This window comes from Rana temporaria, chromosome 6 (genome assembly GCF_905171775.1).
Source record: "Rana temporaria chromosome 6, aRanTem1.1, whole genome shotgun sequence".
In the NCBI taxonomy this organism is placed as follows: domain Eukaryota; kingdom Metazoa; phylum Chordata; class Amphibia; order Anura; family Ranidae; genus Rana; species Rana temporaria.
The window spans coordinates 157,035,522-157,056,479 of record NC_053494.1 but is presented as its reverse complement, the minus strand read 5'-3'; the positions used below and the strand labels follow the sequence as shown (position 1 = coordinate 157,056,479).

General features: G+C 39.9%; 1 protein-coding gene across 5 annotated transcripts in view; it reads right to left on the bottom strand.

Annotated features, from left to right (window-relative positions):
- The window catches only part of ZNF385B (zinc finger protein 385B), a 665,073-nt gene that overhangs the window by 113,585 nt on the left and 530,530 nt on the right, over positions 1-20,958 (bottom strand). For all 5 annotated transcript variants that reach the window (XM_040357647.1, XM_040357648.1, XM_040357649.1 and 2 more), the window contains one exon: positions 16,427-16,537. In XM_040357647.1, coding sequence (XP_040213581.1) covers positions 16,427-16,537 — 111 coding nt within the window. The remainder of the gene's footprint in view (positions 1-16,426; positions 16,538-20,958) is intronic.

Sequence of the window (20,958 nt, the reverse complement as noted above, 5' to 3'; positions counted from 1 at the left end):
AGGGGTAGATCTGAAATGATGGGAAGCTCTGCTGATTTTATCATCCAATCATGTGCAAGCTAAAATGCTGTTTTTTTTATTTCCCTTGCATGTCCCCCTCGGATCTACAGCGACTGCACTTCCAAGTGTACTTTCAGTGCAATTTGCACTTGTAATGCAAAGTGGATTTGCCCTTAGTAAATAACCCTTATAGTGTCTACACAAAACACAATACACTACAGCGCTATCTATGTGCCAATCCTTTGGTCAAAGGATATCATTCGGCAACTGACTAAAATAAACAGGCAAAAAATGTATAAATAAATAAAGGTATAGGAATCAGTCTCAATGATTAAAAGACTGGCTAACACCATAGATGCTTGCAAGGCTGCCTTTAGAAGTGGGCTGGGAATCCACAATCTGAAATGCAAGAGGGAAGAGGAAAAAAAAGCACCAGGCAGGCATCGTGGAGCACAATTTATTAAAATATATAAAAAACGATATAAACAGCAATGGCACTCACAAGCCGGTGTGGTGGGAGATGATGACAGTTTGCAGTGGATGAGAGGTCCAAGTATGAACCAGGAGCTATGGTCTTTATTCATTATAGGAAAAAGTCAAGCTTTATAGAGGGAGCGAATTTAGTCTGAGAGTAGTCCGGAGGGAGCTGGCATCGAGCTGCCCTGTATAGCTGGGAAGGTCCATCCGGTGTTTGGATATCCGTCGAAAGTATAACTGTCATCATCCCCCACCACACCCGCTTGTGAGTGCCATTGCTGTTTATATCATCCTTTATCTTTTTTTTTTATATAATCTTTATTTTATTTTACATTTTAAGCAATACAAAAACTGTGTACAGGCAAAGGGGTAAGGGATAAGGGAAGGCAAAATGCACCTTAAGGGAAAATACTAACATCAGTAGCGCCACAATACATTTCACCATAAGTGTAATTATTACTAGTACGAGCCCATCCCTGTCCTATATTTTCAATTCAAGTGGACATTCCCCTCACACTTTGGGGGGAAGGAGATGGGGCTTGTTCAATAAATCAGAGCAGATACCTTACAGCAAAGGTGTCAAACACAAGGCCTGTGGGCCGAATCCGGCCCTCCAGGCCATTTCATGTGGCCCTTGCACCTCTCCTGCAGCTGCAGGAGAACTCCAGCCCTCCTCTGGTCCTACTCCAGACCCTTACTTTCTGCTTTCAAGCAATGCATCCAGCTTCTTCCCAGAAGCAGCATAAGGAAAGGGGGATGCACTGTGATGTAAGGGAGAGTGGGAGGACTCAACTTCTGATGGTGGGGTGGCTCTTGACATCTAATGTAAAGGGGAGGGGATGCGCTGGACATCTAATCTTACAGATACAACCGGCCCTTTTGAGGGCAATCATAATGTTGATGGGGCCCACAATGAAATTGAGTTTGACACCCCTGCTTTACAGCATCCTAGGCTCACATAAAGTAAAGTAAGAACATAGAAGACATGGAGAAAAAAATGTACAAAAGGAAAAGAAAAATTATATCTACAAGTACCGCGGAAGTCTTTGTAAATCGGCAAACACACCTGGTTTCATTGGCTAGTGTGGCGTAACTACTGTATACTAGGAACATAAATTCTAATTCTGTGTCTGGTTCTGAACCTGATTCAGGGTTTGGATCGCCTGCCCGAAGGCAGGATCCACCAAAGTTAACAGCGCAATATGTAGACTAGAGTAGACTGGGGTGTCCTTTATCTTTTAATAAAATTGTGGTACAATATGCCTGCTTGGTTTTTTTTCCCCCTCCCCTCTTGCAATAGAAAGTGTCATACAGGCATTGACATTGGATACCAAAGAAGGACCCCACCAACTGGAGTATCATGTGACTGTAAAATTTAGGTAGTTCATTGTTTTTGCATTCCCGCTATAAGTTGGAGAAGGGTGGAGGGGTGGTGAAGGCTTGGAGTTCAGCTTCAATTTGAACTGCTTTTCTTAAAGTGGAGTTCCACCCAAATGGGGACGTTGCGCTTATCTGCCTCCTCCCCCCTCCGCTGCCACATTTGGCACCTTTCGGGGGGAGCGGGCATCTGGCTTTGTGGCAGCAAAACTCAGCCGGAAGTTCAGCCCCTCTTCCCTCACAGCCGGGCCATTCACTGTAAAATTTAGGTAGTTCATTGTTTTTGCATTCCCGGTATAAGTTGGATAAGGGTGGATGGTGGTGAAGGCTTGGAGTTCTGCTTCAATTTGAACTGCTTTTCTTAAAGTGGAGTTCCACCCAAATGGGGACGTTGCGCTTATCTGCCTCCTTCCCCCTCCGCTGCCACATTTAGCACCTTTCTGGGGGGAGCGGGGTATCTGGCTTTGTAGCAGCAAAACTCACCCGGAAGTTCAGCCCCTCTTACCTCACAGCCGGGCTATTCACAAAGTGCACTTTGCTCATTCGCAGTAGAGAACCAGGTGTAAAGTGGCAAGGCTTCACTGCCAGCTTCTCTTAGCCGAGATGGCGGAGGCAGCACCCAGGAGCCGATTAAAAATCGTCTTGTGTGAGGACGCCGCTGGATTGATGGACAGGTAAGTGCCCTAATAATAAAAGTCAGCAACTACAGTATTTGTAGCTGCTGACTTTTAAGATTTTCTAAAGAAGCCTGGAGCTACCTGGCATGGCATTTGCTCAGAAATTAGATTTAATTTGCATCTTAAATATATGCCTAAAGTTCAGCTTTGGGAAAAAATAAAGTGTGAAAGATATTAAGGAAGCACAGAGTCAAGAAGAGAGACATAAAAAAAGGGGAACATAGGAGAAAGAATAGAAAGATGGAAAAAAGATTTAGGCTATAAAGAAGCCAGAGATAAAAAGGCAGAGGATTGAAACCACGTGAAAGGTATAGATACAGCAGGGCTCAAGTCCTGCGGGAACGCGTGGGAACGGAGTTCCTGCACTTTTTTGACAGCAGGAACGCAGTTCCCTTTGCAGGTCTAGAGCAGCTGAGCCAATCCTTCACTAAGCGGCGATGCACAGCTCAAGTCACTGTCAGGGGCAGGGGAACCTTAGTAATCCTTTGTTACTGGCAGCTTCCTGTACTTGTACTTGCTTAAAGTTCTTTCTAAATCCCGCGATAACTCGCGGCAGACCTCGGCAATGTCTCCTGGGAACAATGACAAAAGCTCCCAGAAGACATTGCGGCATTGCGCAAGTGACGGACTACCCGAACACTACCCGATGAATCCATATACAGGAAGCGGCCAGTAACATAAAGGATTACTAAGGTACAGTGGATCGGAAAAAGAAAAAAAAACATTCGGTTTAGTAATTATGCATATGAACGTATCATTTTTTTTTTTTTTGGTGGGGGAGTGGATCTTGGGTGGGAGTTCCCACACTTTTTTCACCAGAACTTGACCCCTGAGATACAGGCTACATTTAAGGGGAGAGAGAAAGAAGAGAGAGAGAGAGAAGACAAAGAAATAAAAGTCTGTAAGCTGTTGCTGATACTTTCTCTCACCAAAAAATGCTTTAGGTGGTCTCAGCACAAGAAGCTCCCACCGTATAATGAAAGCAATGTCTGCTCCAGGTAGATTAATAGATTACATTCAACCATTCCATTATGGTTACTCTATAGCACTCTAGATAGAACAGTGAACCATTCATCTCTGCCTCTGAAGGAGCTTGCAATACGCAGGAAAAACGTGGATGGAAACAAGTCATCAATTAAAAAGTCAATCGACCCAAAACTGCTTTTGGAAGAAGCTGGAAAGTTTCTTACAATTTATTATAGAGATGATGGATATTCTTATTTTTGTTAAAATGTATTATATCTCTCAGGAACTCTATTAGTGAGATCTCTGAGCTTGTTGTGTTTGGCGATTTTCACACCTGCTGGGTCCATTTTAAGCGGCTTGTGGGATTTTTATGTTGTTTATATTATGGAGAAAGAAACAGGACAAAGATATAGGTGATTTAACTCCCTAGCATCTACCAAATAGAAAACAAAATAAAAGTAGGTCTAAACCTTAGTATCAAAACCTCATTAAGGAATTACATTAAAGTGGATGTAAACCCAAAACATTTTTTATTTTATTTTTTGATGTCACAATGTAGAGTATAAGATTTCCTATCATCTGTGCCCAGTCTTGTCACACAGAGTTAATCCAGATCTGAGCAATCCTCTTTTATTGTTCAGTGAAAATTAACAGACTTCCAGATAAAACCCTGTCTAAATACAAAGTCCATTCCTCTCTCCTTGCTTTGAGTGACAGGTTATTTACATATCTAGCTTGGACATGTTTATCATATGTTATGTTATGTTTATCATAATATGAGGTGATCCACAGGTCATTGTATATTACCAGGATGTGTTATGTGGGGGAGGGGTGGATTTCTCACGTTTTATCCTTTGGATCACCTCATATTATGATAAAGTGAAAGGGTTAAATAAAGGAAACAAAATATGGAGAAAAAAAAAACAAATGAGACCACCACAGCTAAGTACTGGAAAGCTGAATTATATTACATTTTTTCCTGGATTTAGATATACAGTGCTTGTAATATAGTAAGAAACTGCTAAGCCAAACTATCCTCATTTTCCCCATTACTGTTCAGGTATACAGTAACAAGCTTTGAAACACAAACTTTCAGGCAAAAAGAAAAAAACAAATGCAGACGGATGTTGACAACTAAATTCAAAGTGATTTACACTAGAGGAAATGCATTTTGATGTGCTCTTCTAAGAACATGAAATGTTCAGTTTAATTAACTTCTTCTCTCATTCAGTAACTTCTTTACCTCAAGGGGTTTTAAAGCCAATTAATATGGAGTAAGGATTATTAATAACTATTTTAGGAATCAAAGTTAGAGCTTTAGGAACAAAGTGTAAAGTATATTATAGTAGCTTCTGGTTGGTACAAACGATATATTTTACTGACCTAAAAGTGTAGTTCCACTTTTTCCACTGCCCTACTAAATGTTTATGTGTTCCTATTCACACAGCATACCTAAAAATCATTTTTAACCACTTCCGGACCGCCGCATGTACATTTACGTCGGCAGAATGGTACGGACAGGCACATCAACGTACCTGTACGCGCCTGCCTAGACGTGGGTCGGGAGTCCGATCGGGACCCCCCCCCGGTACATGCGGCGGTTCCCGTGGCTTCAGGAGAGATCCGGGACAAGGGCGCGGCTATTCGTTTCTAGCCGCCCCCTTGCGATCGCTCCCCGGAGCTGAAGAACGGGGAGAGCTGTATGTAAACACGGCTTCCCCGTGCTTCACTGTGGCGGCTGCATCGATCGAGTGATCCCTTTTATAGGGAGACTCAATCGATGACGTCAGACCTACAGCCACACCCCCCTACAGTTGTAAACACACACTAGGTGAACCCTAACTCCTACAGCGCCCCCTGTGGTTAACTCCCAAACTGCAACTGTCATTTTCACAATAAACAATGCAATTTAAACGCATTTTTTGCTGTGAAAATGACAATGGTCCCAAAAATGTGTCAAAATTGTCCGAAGTGTCCGCCATAATGTTGCATTCACGGAAAAAAATCGCTGATCGCCGCCATTAGTAGTAAAAAAATAAATAATAATAAAACTATCCCCTATTTTGTAAATGCTATAAATTTTGTGCAAACCAATCGATAAACGCTTATTGCCAAAAATAGGTAGAAGAATACGTATCGGCCTAAACTGAGGAAAAAAAAAATGTATATATGTTTTTGTGGGATATTTATTATAGCAAAAAGTAAAAAATATTAAATTTTTTTCAAAATTGTCGCTCTATTTTTGTTTATAGCGCAAAAAATAAAAACTGCAGAGGTGATCAAATACCACCAAAAGAAAGCTCTATTTGTGGGGAAAAAAGGACGTCAATTTTGTTTGGGAGCCACGTCGCACGACCGCGCAATTGTCTGTTAAAGCGACGCAGTGCCGAATTGTAAAAACCCCTTGGGTCATTTAGCAGCATATTGGTCCGGTCCTTAAGTGGTTAAAGGAACCTATTTAGAAAATAAAAGACGAACCTTTACAACCCCTTTAACAGACCAAAAGGGAGCACATAAGAGATGTTCATTGTGAAGGTTTACATACACTTTAGGAAAATCGGTGACTTTGTTCATTTAAGTGTCTAGATCAGGGGTGCCCAACTTTTGAAGAGCGAGGGTCACTTAAGCGACTTGGTAACCAGGCGTGCGCATGCCACATGGTTGGGCACACCTGGTCTAGATATAGTTCCGCTTAAAAAAAACAAAAATCATTGATATGTCGGTTGAACTTATTAAACATACTATACGCTGATTACAAGGCAAATTAAAATTTGGAGACCACTTTCTAAACCTGTTAAAAAAAGTATGCCATAGCAAGTTTCCATGACAAAAAAAACAGAGTGAATGCACAGAGTTCTGTCAATAAAAGGCCAAACAGATATGAAATGTCCAGAATTGTACTCAATATAAAGCAGCTAATGGAAGCCCACAGGATGAAAAATGTTTATCATTCTGTCAGTCCTGTCTCCAAGTACAGAATTCCTTTCCACAACTTCCTGAGATTTATGCTTTTAATTACCTCATATCTGCCTTACTACTCTTCAAACTGAACAAACAATCGAAATAGTCTTATTTACCAGACAAATGTAAGCTATCTGACAGGTGGAAGGGCTATTTATCATAGTGTTTATTGGTGACGAATGACTGGCTTCAGAGCTTGGCTAACATTTTTTTTTACCATCCCCCTGTCACCAAAATACGAATGGGACGGGACGTCTGCCATGTCAGTACCTCATTACTGATCAGTTTATTTGCTTCAATTAAAATGAATCTACAATAGCACAGTCCATTCTTCTGCATCTATAATTTGGAACTCATAAAACAGTCAAACAGAGAAAATAGCTGCATAAATAGAAGGCAACAGGGATGTTGATTTATCAATTTCCATTAAAAAGTAACCATGAGTACAAAGATTAAAAAGCTGTCAATGATCACTTCTATTTGGAGCTGCACCTTCCACGGCTGTATTCTTATGCCGCGTACACACGGTCGTTTTTTGTGATGAAAAAAACGAAATTTTTAAAAACGTCATTTAAAATGACCGTGTGTGGGGAAAACGTTGTTTTATGTCTTCTGAAAAACGACCAAAAAAAAAATTCGAACATGCTTCAATTTTTTATGTCGTTTTTCAAAACGTATTTTTTTGTGTCATAAAAAATTATCGTGTGTGGGCTAAAACGAAGTTTAAAACAACGTTTTTAAACCCGCGCATGCTCAGAAGCAAGTTATGACGCAAGCTTGAATGGAACAGAGTGCCGCCGTACGTGCTGACTGTAACCGCGCTTTGCTAGAGCATTTTGAAAAAACGATGGTGTGTAGGCAACGTAGTTTTTAAAAATGAAGTTTGAAAAATTTATTTTTTTGTCATGAGAAAAAACAACGTTTTTTTACATGACAAAAAACGACCGTGTGTACGCGGCATTATGCTTTGTGGCAGCTGTTTTACTAGCATAATTCTCTGATGGTGAAGGACAGGTGTTGTGGATTGTTTGGTGTATATACCTTCTATCTTGGCATATGGGAGAAATATCTTTACTTTTAAGACATATTGGCAGGACTGGTTGATTCACTGAGGAACTGGTCTTAAAGCGAGAGTTCACCCATAAAACAATTTTTCCCCTTAGATGGATGCTCGTTTTGTCTAGGGGAATCGGCTAGTTGTTTTAAAATATGAGCCGTACTTACCGTTTTCGAGATGCATCTTCTCCGTCGCTTTCGGGTATGGGTCTTCGGGAGCGAGCGTTCCTTCTTGATTGACAGTCTTCCGAGAGGCTTCCGACGGTCGCATCCATCGCGTCACTAGTAGCCGAAAGAAGCCGAACGTCAGTGCGGCTCTATACTGCGCCTGCGCACCGACGTTCGGCTTCTTTCGGAAAATCGTGACGCGATGGATGCGACCGTCGGAAGCCTCTCGGAAGACTGTCAATCAAAATAGGAACGACCAGTCCCGCAGCCCATACCCGGAAGCGGCGGAGAAGATGCATCTCGTAAACGGTAAGTACAGCTCATATTTTAAAACAACTAGCCGATTCCCCTAGACAAAACGAGCATCCATCTAAGGGGAAAAACTGTTATGTACGGGTGAACCCCCGCTTTAATATATGTAAGCACATGTTGTTTTTTTTTTTTTTTTGTGGATTTTTTCTTGTGGATTGAAATATAATCAAGTGATTTACATCTGTCATACTACTCCCATTACACCATCTTCTATTCAAGGCCGTTTTTGATTGTGCCATACATGTCACTTTGTTGCGCCATATAATACATCCAGTCTGCACCGCAAGTTATTCCGCCATCATTGTTAATGCTAGCAGGTTGATATGACACATTTCTTTGCACAGTACAGCCTCATCAGCGTACATCAATGAAGGAGAAAAATTACCCATTTGCAAAATTTTATAACAAAATTTTAAAAAATATATATATATTTTAAATCTGTCTTTGAAAGCTGAAAATTGGTCTGGGCAGGAGGGGGGTTTAAGTGCCCAGTAAGCAAGTGGTTAAAAACAAGTTTATCCAGTTATCTACTATTGACTTTCTAAAAATTTTTTTAGCTCATAGGCAAGAGCAAAAACAACTGAAAAGGGACATATTTATTATAGCAAACTTACAATAATCATATGCATAAATGCCCAGATCCCCTCTGAGAGCCATACAGACAGCTCTGCTGACAGTCTGCAGCAATCACTGTCGTAATTGGCTTCACTGTGCTTCCATCCTTCATTCAAACCAACTTAAAATCATCTCAGAAAGCCATTATGTGTGTCATAGATTCAGGGCTTTATGTAAAATGTAATAAATGTGTTAGATAGGGTCATAAGATGAACTGGAATTACTGCGTTCTCTACAATGCTAATGAATAATTTAGTGGTTCAGATTTATAATGAATACAAACTTGTGAGGTGATTCATTCACGATGACACATTGAGGCAGAATGACGATTTCTTTTCTATGAATCGATCTCCATTCTTGGGATAAGGACATTCTCTTCCCTTCCTAATAGGTAACCTATATTTATTTCCTTTAGTGTCTGATGCATAATGTAACATTGTCATAATTGTCGTAATTGACAGATGAGCCCATTTTTTAAATGTATCAAAAGCGAACCCTATAAAAAGTTAAAATATTTATGAGTATATTAAGAGCTTAGGGCCAGATTCACATACAATTACGTTACTCCACGACGGCGTAACGTATCCCATTTACGTTACACCGCCGCAGGTTTACAGCGTAAGTGCCTGATTCTCAAAACTCTTACCTGTAAACTTGCGGCGGTGTAACGTAAATGCGCTCGGTGCAAGCCCGCCCAATTCAAATGGGGCGGGCACCATTTAAATTAGGCGCGTTCCCGCGCCGAACGTACTGCGCATGCTCCGTCGGGTAAATGACCCAACGTGCATTGCGCTAATTGACGTCGCACGGACGTCATTTGTTTAGACGTTAACGTAAATGGCGTCCAGTGCCATTCACGAACGACTTACGCAAACAACGTGATTTTTTACATTTCGACGTGGGAACGACGGCCATACTTAATATGGCTTAGAACACCTAGGGCTCAGCCCTAATTTTACGCGGCGTATCTCGACAGAAACTGCGTAAAGTTAGATCGACGGGCAGCGCGGACGTTCGGGAATCGCCGTAACTAGTCATTTGCATATTCTACGCCGACCGCAATGGCCTCGCCACCTAGCGGCCGGCCTAGAATTGCATCCTAGGATCCGACGGTGTAAGTCAATTACACCTGTCGGATCTTAGGGCTATCTATGCGTAACTGATTCTATGAATCAGCCGCATAGTTAGGACGGGCGGATCACAGAGATACGACGGCGTATCAGGAGATACGCCGTCGTATCTCTTTTGTGAATCTGGCCCTTAGTGCCCACATACTGGAGTCCTACGTGACCTCCATTGAATAAAGATAATGCACACTTGCAATTAATCCTGGTGTGGTGCAACTTGATATTTGTAAAAGCACGTAGCAATAGTTCACTTTTAAAAGTTGTTTCTGGGACAGAAGTATCAGAGGTAAGTGTTTATCAGCACAATAAACTGTAAGCAATTTTTTGTCGGCAATAAATATTTGGCACTGGCATTTATGCTGCATGTAATATTTCAGTGCTTCTAAAAAAAACGTTTAAAAACTAAACAGTGTTACCCAACGAAGTCCCAATGCAAAGGCAGGTCAAAAATCCTTGCTGAATGCAGCAGTGGTACTGGAGGCATTCTTGGTTCATACGAAGCCTTGCGTAACATGCTATACAGAGGCCATTTGGCCTTCTTTCCAATTACGCATTCAATGAGATCAATCATAAAGGCCTGGCAAATGAAACACCCACTATTCTCACATAATTTCTCATACACTGCTGTGGTTCAACCCCTCTCTCAAACAATCCAAATTTGTATAGGGGGGCCCTTCAAACCTTTGACTCCCTAAAACAGACCTACTCTCTCCCTAACTCGTACCTGTTCCAGTACCTCCAGTTGCACCATGCATTTCAGTTACAACTTCACAACCAGACAATTTCCCTCACAATATCGGGGATTGAGTTCCTGTTGCGAGAGGAAACTCTAGTGAAACCTCTCTCTACAATTTATAAAGCTCTCCAACCCACTATACATGATGGTCTTGACAAGCTTTTGTCCTGTGGGCGTGTGGAGGTCCCGAAGCGGGATTCTCAGAATTGGGAGGATGTCTGGGAATAGCCAATGTAATGCCTGGTTTCCTCCAAGGACAGGTTAATACAATTTAAAATCCTTTCCCTTACACACATCGAACTGCTGGCACTGTTTGGAAGACCCTGCCATGTTCTTACATGTGTACAGCTGTAATTTTTCAGTGCATTTGTTCAGTTACAACCAGGCCCGGATTTACTCCCTTTGCCGCCCCAAGGCCGGGTCCTTCAATGCCGCCCCTGCCTGCGCAGTACGGGGGGGGGGGGCATTATCCGCCGGGGGACTTTTTCGGCAGGACACTGAGAAGGGGGGGGGTGTTGCTTCCAAAAATGACATTGAGCATTGGGGAGTGCTGCTTCCGAAAATGACAAAATTACATTGAGAAGGAGGGGGGTTGCTGCTGCCAAGAACTATCTCACCTCCTCTTCCCTCTGTTTTTTCTCCTCTCACCATCCGCATGACAGGGGGGAACTCCCGATATAAAAGTGAAAGTGTCCTCTCCTCTCAGCCGCAGTGCCGCCCCCGGACCCACTGCCGCCCCGAGGCCTGGCCTTGTTGGCCTTGTCTGGAATCCGGCCCTGGTTACAACCATTTCGGTACCCTTATCTATTGATATCTGTATTCGGGGTCAAGTCTATTTTCCAGGGTCATGATAGGGCTGTACTTTTTTTATGCTCACAAGTCTATACTCCTTAAATGGAAGTACTTTTTCTTTGCACCTGAATGGACTTTATTTGGACTGTCATTTTCAATTTTTAGTTATAAAGTAATTTCTTTTCTTGCATATGAAATTTTGGATAACATCATATGGACATCTATTTCGTTGATTTTTTACACTTTATATGAAAATGTGTATTTTTTTTTTTGCACTATATTTGCACTTTGTTATATGTTTTTGCGCAGTGATTTTGCATTTGGAACACTTGTATGGGTATGTGGTAGTGGATACTCGGCATGAAAAGATACTAAGGAATAATATGTAATTTTTATATTCATACTATATTTGTTTGAGATAGCGAACTTTTAATATTTTTAGAAAATAAAATTAAATTTTATTGCAATGCAGCACAATACTACATGTGCCAACTACTACACATAGGGGGTTGATTTACTAAAGGCAAACAGACTGTGCACTTTGCAAGAGCAGTTGCCCCAGAGCATAGTAAATGAGGGGATGCTCTTCTGACTTCCATCATCCAATCATGTGCAAGCAAAACATTTTTTTTTCATTGCATGTGATGGGGTATTCATTGTAAAGTGGAGCTTTACCTCATTTACTATACTCTGGAGCAACTGCACTTGCAAAATCCACAGTTAATTTGGTTAAATCAACCACACAGCGCTCAATATAGTGACTTAATAAAACTTTTAAATAAAGTTTAAAAAAAGCAAGCACAGCGATGCATTGTAACAGTGCATTGCAGCATGAGTAGACAACACACACCAGCACAAGGCTGAACCCCTTTGTTGTTATGTGTGTTCCCACTATGGCCATTTATCCTATCGGTCCTGATTATTATTGTCATAGGGACTCAAACTGAGGAAATATGCAAATTTTGCAGTTGTTATCAAAACAGGAGGTTAGGGAATATCTTCTGATAGGAATACTTATTTGGGTAACATCTGCAAAGTGAAAACATTGATGGTTTTAGATATACAGTACAATAATCTAATACTTAACATTGATCTCAGGCTAACCTAACCATTAACCTTAGCCCTTTTTCTAAACCTTTAACAAACCCCTCAATTTAGACCCTAACCATAAACAACAGAACAATAAACACAAGGATGCAAAGCACACATAAATGGTCAAATGTATGCAGACTATGTTCACACTGTAATGAAGGCGACAGAATATACTCTGCGTTGGTCCAAATACATTATGTCCCCTAATCAGAACAAGTGAACTTAGCTGTTCAACTTAGTACACACCTTCAGACGAGTCCTTTGCAGGGCACTTAGTAGGGGTCAGAACTGCCAGGAGGTGTACAATCCCTTATACACATAGTAATGGTAAAGCTCACTCCTGCCTGAAATCTACTGGAATAGGTGTCACATACTCTGAACTACCCCCATTCAAGAACAGCCTCCAGGGGAATAGAGGGATACCAAATACAGCTACAGAGCACAAATGTCTAGGTCCAAAAAAGTAAAATCTCAGAAGGAAGAAGGCTTCTTTTTGTGTACACTCCTAGCTATCAGAGCATGCTGTCTCCCAAAGCTCCAGTCTTAATTAATGATTAGAATTTTCCCTGATCATGTGATCACCATGACAGCCAACAATAGTAATCATATGCTGGCTGGAGGTTTTTTCACAAGCAAACCTCTTCAGTCTGCAGATCCAAATTCAGCCTGAAAATGGTAGTGTGCCTCTGTTTAATACCATGATTGCCAGATACATTTACAATATTGAAAAAAAATGATTAAAGTAATATTCATGCGTAATTGTTTTCTAAAAAAATAATAAACATGTCATACTTACCTGCTCTGTGCAATAGTATAGCACAGAGCAGCTTCGATCCTCCTCTTCTTGGGTTACCGGCAGTCCTGGCTTCTCTTCTTAGGCACGTGCCACCATAGAAAGCTGCTTTCTATGGAAACAGTCATGCGAGCTCGCACCTAAGCCAACCAGTCTGCATCTATTGACACAGACAGGGAGGAGTGGCCTCACCGCCCTATCAATTTGCACAGTGAGGAGTGACAGAGGCAGAAAAACCTCTGCTCTCATGCACAGCGCTGGATCATGAATAGGCTCAGGTAAGTTCAAGGGGTGGCTGGGGTAGATTTTGTGGCACAGAAGGTTTTCTACCGTCATGCATAGAATGCATGATAGTAAAAAACCTTTAGACTTTAGAGCTACTTCAAAATAAATATAAAATAAAAATTATGTTCATAAAAAATCTGAGCATGTCATTTATTAAACAGAAAACCAAAAAAATCCCCTTAATAATTATTATTGAAATACGCTCTAGTTTTTTTTTAAATATTTTTAGAAAGGCAAATTAGTCATAAAGTAATTAGCAAGTGAAAGAAGACTGTTAAATTTGGTTTGGACACCTGGGCATCAATGACCTCTGGTCAAAGTACCCATTGAATGGAGCTGTGTGGCCTAAAGATTGAGGGTGATAGATGAAAAAGTAAAAATGGTCTTTGGGGGAAATTACTGAAATTCATGCTGGTTCTTATTCTTCTTGAGGTAAATATATCATTATGTAAATTAGATTTAATTAAGGATGTCTGAAGCCTGAAACATCTTTTAATCTAGCATGCTCTTATCCAAAAGCTAATACACATAACATGCAGACAGGAAGACGCTTGGCTGCATGTCAAAACATCAAATTACTATTATGCATTACAATCAATAGGTACAAAACTGTACTTTCTATCTTTCATTACAATGTTCTGCTTTTGTTTTCTTCAACTGGCAAAACAAATGGTGTTTTAAATGGAATTTTACATGCATGGTCGTGGACTATCTGTGGCAATGGAAACATAAATTCCTTATCCCATTAAGAATAATCCTTATTAGATCTAAGGTCATTTGGTAGAGCTGACAGGATAAATATTGGCATAGTCACTGGGACGTGCCTATAAACTGGCATTAGTATAAACAGCTGATAAACCAGGCCTAATGCATCTACTCCGCTTGCCAAACACTACAGTCTTTGACACAGTCAGTCTGAACATAGTCGCAATACCAAGTAAGGACTTGGATGGAACTTGATTGTTTTCGTGAAGTGGCATTTTATTACACTGTAGCAGGGAAAATAATTATTTTGCACATACAAAATTATCCAATTTTCCCAAGTACAAAGTGGTACTTTATGTCACTTTGTAATTGCTGTATATGTAAAGGACTTACATTAAATTTATATAAAACAAATACTTAAAATTTTGTAGGGATAGAAACCACAGCCTTTTATTTGTAATTTAAAACTGAAATTTAGGCAGATCTAAAACAAACAAAAAAAAAGCTTTTAGGTGTTCACCGATGGGGAAAAAGGCTATTTTGCAGTGGGGCTGCCCCCGCACTACAAGAGTAAAATGCAAGTGTTAGTCTAGAGCAGGGGCTTCAAACTGATGGCCCTCTAGCTATTGCGGAACTACAAGTCCCATCATGCCTCTGCCTGAGGGAGTTATGCTTGTAACTGTTAGCCTTACAATGCTTCATGGGACTTGTAGTTTTGCCACAGCTGGAGGGCCGCCAGTTTGAGACCCCTGGTCTAGAGGGCTAGAAAAAACTGTTTTACTTACTCGATTCTACATTAGTATAACAGCTAGCACTCTCTATTACTCCCCTATGCTCTGGCAGTGGTTTCCCTCAACATCCTCATGTTCCATGTAGGACGGGTTGTAAGGGGGGTCTCACACTGGTTATTCCGCTGTTAGTGAGACTTTACCAGGGGCAGAAATACTGAAAAGGTAACTACAACTTCCATATGGATATTGATCTTTCACTATCTTAATATGCGGCAGAATTTCAGTTGTTATCTCTAGCAACTGAGGGTTCAATGGCAGAGAGACACCTTGTTAAATCAGAAAGTAAGAGATTGATGCCGTAAGAGGTTAGGTGACTTATCTATTATGTTGCTATAGAGATGATGCTTCTACTAGTGTGACATGTTGATTAAACTGATTAAACTGAACCTTAAAGTGCAAATGAGTCAGTGATAGTTTCCAACTTACAGCTGTTCTAGAAAAAAACAAGTATCACTCTGTACTGTAATGCATTTGGTTGAGAAATATTGACAGGAATGATAACAGCATATCAACACAGACTTAAGGCTGGTACACACAGTCTGAATATTGACTGGAATCGGCCTGTTTAACAGAAACCGGAGAACATTTGGTTAATGTGTACATTTGAACATGCTGGAAAACCAGCAGCCTTTGATCGCCATCTGGTCAGCGCTTGCAACCAATGGCAATAACAATACAACGAGAAAAAAATAAATTCTTTGCCCATCTGCACTGAGCCAAGTAGTTAAATACAACTCTTATACAATCAGAAATAAAAACCACTCCAGGAATGCCAGGAAAAAAACACTGTTCCCTTTTGCTGCTTGTGTAAGGTCTTACCCTATGGCCTAGGCCTTGTGTTTACGTATGGCCCCTTGATTCTCAGAATTAAATGCAGAAAGTGAGTAGCCACAGAGCAGGTAACCCTATGGTGAGTATATTTACAGAATGTAAGAGTAGCAATTTTTGTAAATATGAAGAAGATGTTGTACTAAAATAACAATGCAGCATATTCTAGAGGTGAAACTTGAAAGTCTAAAACACATTGGGATCAAGATTAGCCAAAGACAAGCAGGAGTCGAAGAAGCTGCAGCCTTGTATACAGTAGCAGTTTCCATGAAGTGATAAAAATGATTACAGGCTGTAATGTGTTAAAGGTGTCCAAATACACAGATAAGCCCACTGCTGCAGCCAGCCGTGATATCACTGTATTGGTCAGGTCTTACTTTTACTTAGGTTGAGTCTTTATATTTTGATAAAGTATTCCTCTTTCTGGGGGGTAACAGTTTAGACATTTAGGAGGCATTTTTATCAGTGTTTCTTAAAAATATAATTCTCAGTATTATCGTGAACACCAAAATGATGGCTTCCTTCCTGCATTAAGTGTACTTTTAAGAACTGGTAGCTTTTCCTTGTAAATTGTGTAATTTATTTGCCCAAAAATTAAGTTCTACCCTAGAAAGATTTTTGATTAAACTGTTTGATACTCAGTTATCACAATTATTATTAATACTTACATCAGAATTAAATCGAAGCTGGCAAACATTGCAAGAAACAAGTTGCTTTTTCTTTGGTGGAATGGAAACGCCAAAGGTATGGTTTATCACAGCTTTTTGTACTGGGTCCATCTAAAATAAAAATAAGTAAATATGAGCACATAAATATGCCATAGCTTACAATGAGGCAATGTAAAGCAATTATCTTTTTATTAAACAGCTTTTTTAAACTAAGACTGAGCTGTCAATGGTTCACTATGTTTGCTGAACCGCTTTTTTGCCAGAACTGATTTTGTCAAGCCAGGCAGTGAACTTTCATAATGAAGAATTAATTACCCGTATTTATCGGCGTATAACACACACAGGCGGATAACCTGCACCCTAACCTTAAGGGGGAAGTTTCAGGAAAAAAACTTTCCACGGCCCCCTGCGTATAACACGCAGGCACAGTTTACCCTCTATCTTCAGGGTAAAAAAGTGAGTGTTATACACCAATGAATACTGTACTTCTCTTGTCATGTTAGCACATTATTTAAATTTTTTTACTGTGTGCATTGAGAACAATTTAAGTTAAATTTTTTCAAATTTTTGCCAGCCATGCCTATATACTGATGTCTATGGTTACCTACAGTTGTTTATAAAATGTTCTCATTGGCACAGCATTCCATGGGCCCGATTTACTAAGACCATAAGTTTGCTAGCTTTTTCATTAATCCCTCAAGCATGTGTTTCCCAGATATATAAAAACACAAGAAATCCAGTTTAAGACCTAGTTCAGAACCATGCATACATATAAAGATCCATCATGAGCAAGCTAAATCAAGCAATTTAGCAAGCTGACTTTCCATTCTCACGGTTGCAAAAATCCTGTAGATGTATATTTCTTTGTCTCACAAAAGGGGGCAATTCTTTAGGACAGACTAGAATAATATGACTATGATACTATTTCATTTAATTCTTAGTTAAGTCTTTCTAAATGTAACTTGAAATACAAATTTATATTTTTGGATATAAAAATGATATCTGTGTCCAAGTTCAGAATGTTGTATTTGTACCCACAAAAGGAATTTCTCTTCTTTTACCATGTGACACCCTGCCATTTGTACAGGAAGTGAAATTAAATCTCATTCGTAGTGACATAACCCTTCCTTACTCTGCTAGACAACATGTTTTTATTAATGTCTGTGTCCCCATTGAAGGGATTTGTCTTAACTTCCCATGCTGTCTGGCACTTGCCAGCCGAACAGGAAGTACGGAGGAAGGGAAAGTGACAGTAATACACATTTTAAAGAAGTTTTGGGCCTTCTAAAACTAAAGAAAAATGTATTGGCCGGGCCAGGGCTAACAAATAACAAAGGCTGACACTTCATATTTAATTGTATTTATTCTCTGATAGCATTCTCCTGGCATCTGTAATATGCTGAGAATGGAGGTGAGTACCAGGGAGATTTTTACTCCAATTTACAGCGGTTACATCATCAGTAGCTGCCCATAGGCTGAAGAGGGAAATGGAGGGCTCAGAAGAAGAAGCGATACAGAAGAAGAAGCATTTGCATTTTGGCATTAACCCCCCTCTGTTGACACTTGATTTCTGATTTAAAGTAGATTGTGGCCTCCCATAAAAAAATATATATATCTGCCCTAGCACTTAATTAAAAGTGTATCTGCATTTACAGTTTTCTCTTATGCCCTGTACACACGATCGGACCTGTGTCCAACCAAATTAACATCGGAATTCTGATGGATATCCATCGGAGTAAAATGGAACATGTTCTCTATGTAAACTCCCAAGGAACTCATCGGAATTTCTGATGGAATTACTCCGATGGGGCATACACACGGTCGGAATTTCCGATGGAAAAAGTCCATCTGACTTTTTCCACCAGAAATCCCGATCGTGTGTACGGGGCTTTAGTCCTACGGCAAAATTCCTCTTAGCATTTCTAGCTATGGCCATCTTAAGTAAGGGAAGATGAGTCATATAGCAGAATGTGTTTTGGGGTGTCATTAAAAGTATACATATACTGTGTGTGAGAAATAACTTGTTAATATGACAATTTTGTGTAATAAAAAAAGAAAAAATCTTAATTTTCCTAAGAATTGTGGGAAAAAATTACAACTTCAAAAAACTCATCATGCCTCTTACCTAATACCTTGGACTGCCTGCTTTACAAAAAGGGGTCAATTGGGGGATATTTGTATTATCCAGACATGTCAGGGTCTCAAGAAATAAAATAGGCCATCATTACTTCAGGTGTGATCAGGTGTGATACTTTTTCAATGATTGGCACCATAGCTTGTAGACTCTCTAACTTTCACACAGACTAAATAATATCCACTAATTTGTGTTAATTTTACCAAGGATATGTAGCAGTATACATTTTGGCCCAAATTTTTAAACATAAATTACTTATCTGCAAAATATTATAATAGAAACTAAAAAAAGCTTGTTTTTTCATAATTGTTGCTTTGTTTTCGCTTATATCTCAAAACATAAGTAAAACAGTGGTGATTAAATACCCCCCAAAAAAAGCTCTATTTGTGCATAAAAAATATAAAAATGTTGTTTGGGTACAGTGTTGCATGACTGAGTAATTGTCATTCGAAATGTGAGAGTACTGAAAGCTGAACATTCGTCTGGGCAGGAAGGGGGTGAGAGTGCCCTGTATTGAAGTGGTTAACTAACCCCTCTTATTCGTCTGCTAGTTTATTCTCTGTTTTTTATATATTCAAAGGGTGGGGTCTCCACACAATATTCTATCCATGATCCCCACAGATATTAATCTGGTCCTGAGTGCAGGGATGTTTAGACATGCAAGTTTCATATTGCTGACCAGGCAGGTGATAACTGTTGGTCTTTGTGGGCCGCATCAGCTCATATTTAGTATGTTGAAGCCCATGTTTCTACAGATACCACATGGAAAGAAACAAAACTTGATTTTTACCCAATAAGAACAATGAACACTTCTACAGCAATTTTTATAGGGAACACAAATGTGATGAACACTGTTTTTAAATATTTCCATGTACTGCCTAGTGATAACACACTTGGAAAATCTACATTTAACAGGAAGCAGAAGTAATTATACATGTAGCCCAAATACAGATAACTGCCAGCCTTATTCGTCAATGTCTGGCTGCTTATAAAAACTTCACTTGTTGCCCACAGCAATAATAAGATTCAGACTTTTCTGATTCTACCTGTGGAAGGTTGGAGGACCAATCTGTAGCTGTGGACAATGCATACAGGTTTTATATAACACATACTTCAATGAGATTAAGTATGTGTAACTCATTACAAAAATAATTCTACAAACAGCGAATTACTCAAACTCATGCATAATCATTATTAATCGTTCATTTTAAGAGACTCCCCCAAGTTCTGGTACTTGCAATTATCTCTGATGTGGGGGATAACTGAGGTTCATTAACTAAAGAAGTAGTGAACGTTCACTTAGCATACTGTAAAGCAATAACATGAGGGTACATTTACTCTGAATACCCAATCATGTGCAAGAAAAATAAAAAACTTTTTTTTTTGCAGGCACGATTGGATGATTGAACCGAATACAGATTACTCACTAAGTGTAGTGCTAACTGAAATTTCTCTACTTCTTTAGTAAACCATCTACATAGATTTTCCCTGTTTTTTTTTTTTTTAAATCAATGTAAAAGAAAATATATATTTGAAATTCCAAAAGGTATTTTGCAATTCAGGTTGTAAACCTGATGGGCCTGCACTCATACAGTGAATGAGTAGTAGTTTAGAACATGTAAACACAACTATCAAGGCTTTATACTCATCCTAGCCAAAAAAGTTATATTGGGTAATAGCAAACTCAAACTCATAACGGTCTTTGCTTCCCTACATGCTGCATGTCTTTGAAATAGACAATACCTTCAACATCTGGTTGGCATTGATGCCACAGCATTAAAATATATATACAGCCGATCCCCTAGTTACAAACATCCAACTAAAAAAACAACTCCTACTTACAAAGGAGGGAGACAACAGGAAGTGAGAGGAAATCTACCCCTAGGAAGGGAAATGTACTCCAGTAAGGCCGCGTACACACGGCCGAGAAACTCGACGGGCAAAACACATCGTTTTGCTCATCGAGTTCCTTGTGAAGCCGCCGAGGATCTCAGCGAGCCAAATTTTCCCATTGCTGTCAAGGAAATAGAGAACATGTTCTCTTTTTGGCCCGACGAGATCCTTGTCGGTTTCCTCGTCGAAAAGTGTACACACGACCGGTTTCCTCGGCAAAAAAAACCCAGCAAGCTTCTTGCTGTTTTTTGCCGAGAAACTCGGCTGCGTGTACGGGGCCTCAGAGTTACTATGGGAAAAGGGTACCTCCACTGATGCTTTATCACCAAGGCTTGTTTCCACAACAAGCAAACATTTTCAAAATCCAATTGTCATTGGGACAGAAAGTGAGGTGAAATCTTCTGAACAGGGGAACAGACAGCAAAACAAACCTGATATAGGTGTTAACCCTTCCCTATGCTATCCATAAAGCTTAAAAATCGTTTTTTTTGGCTGGAGCTACACT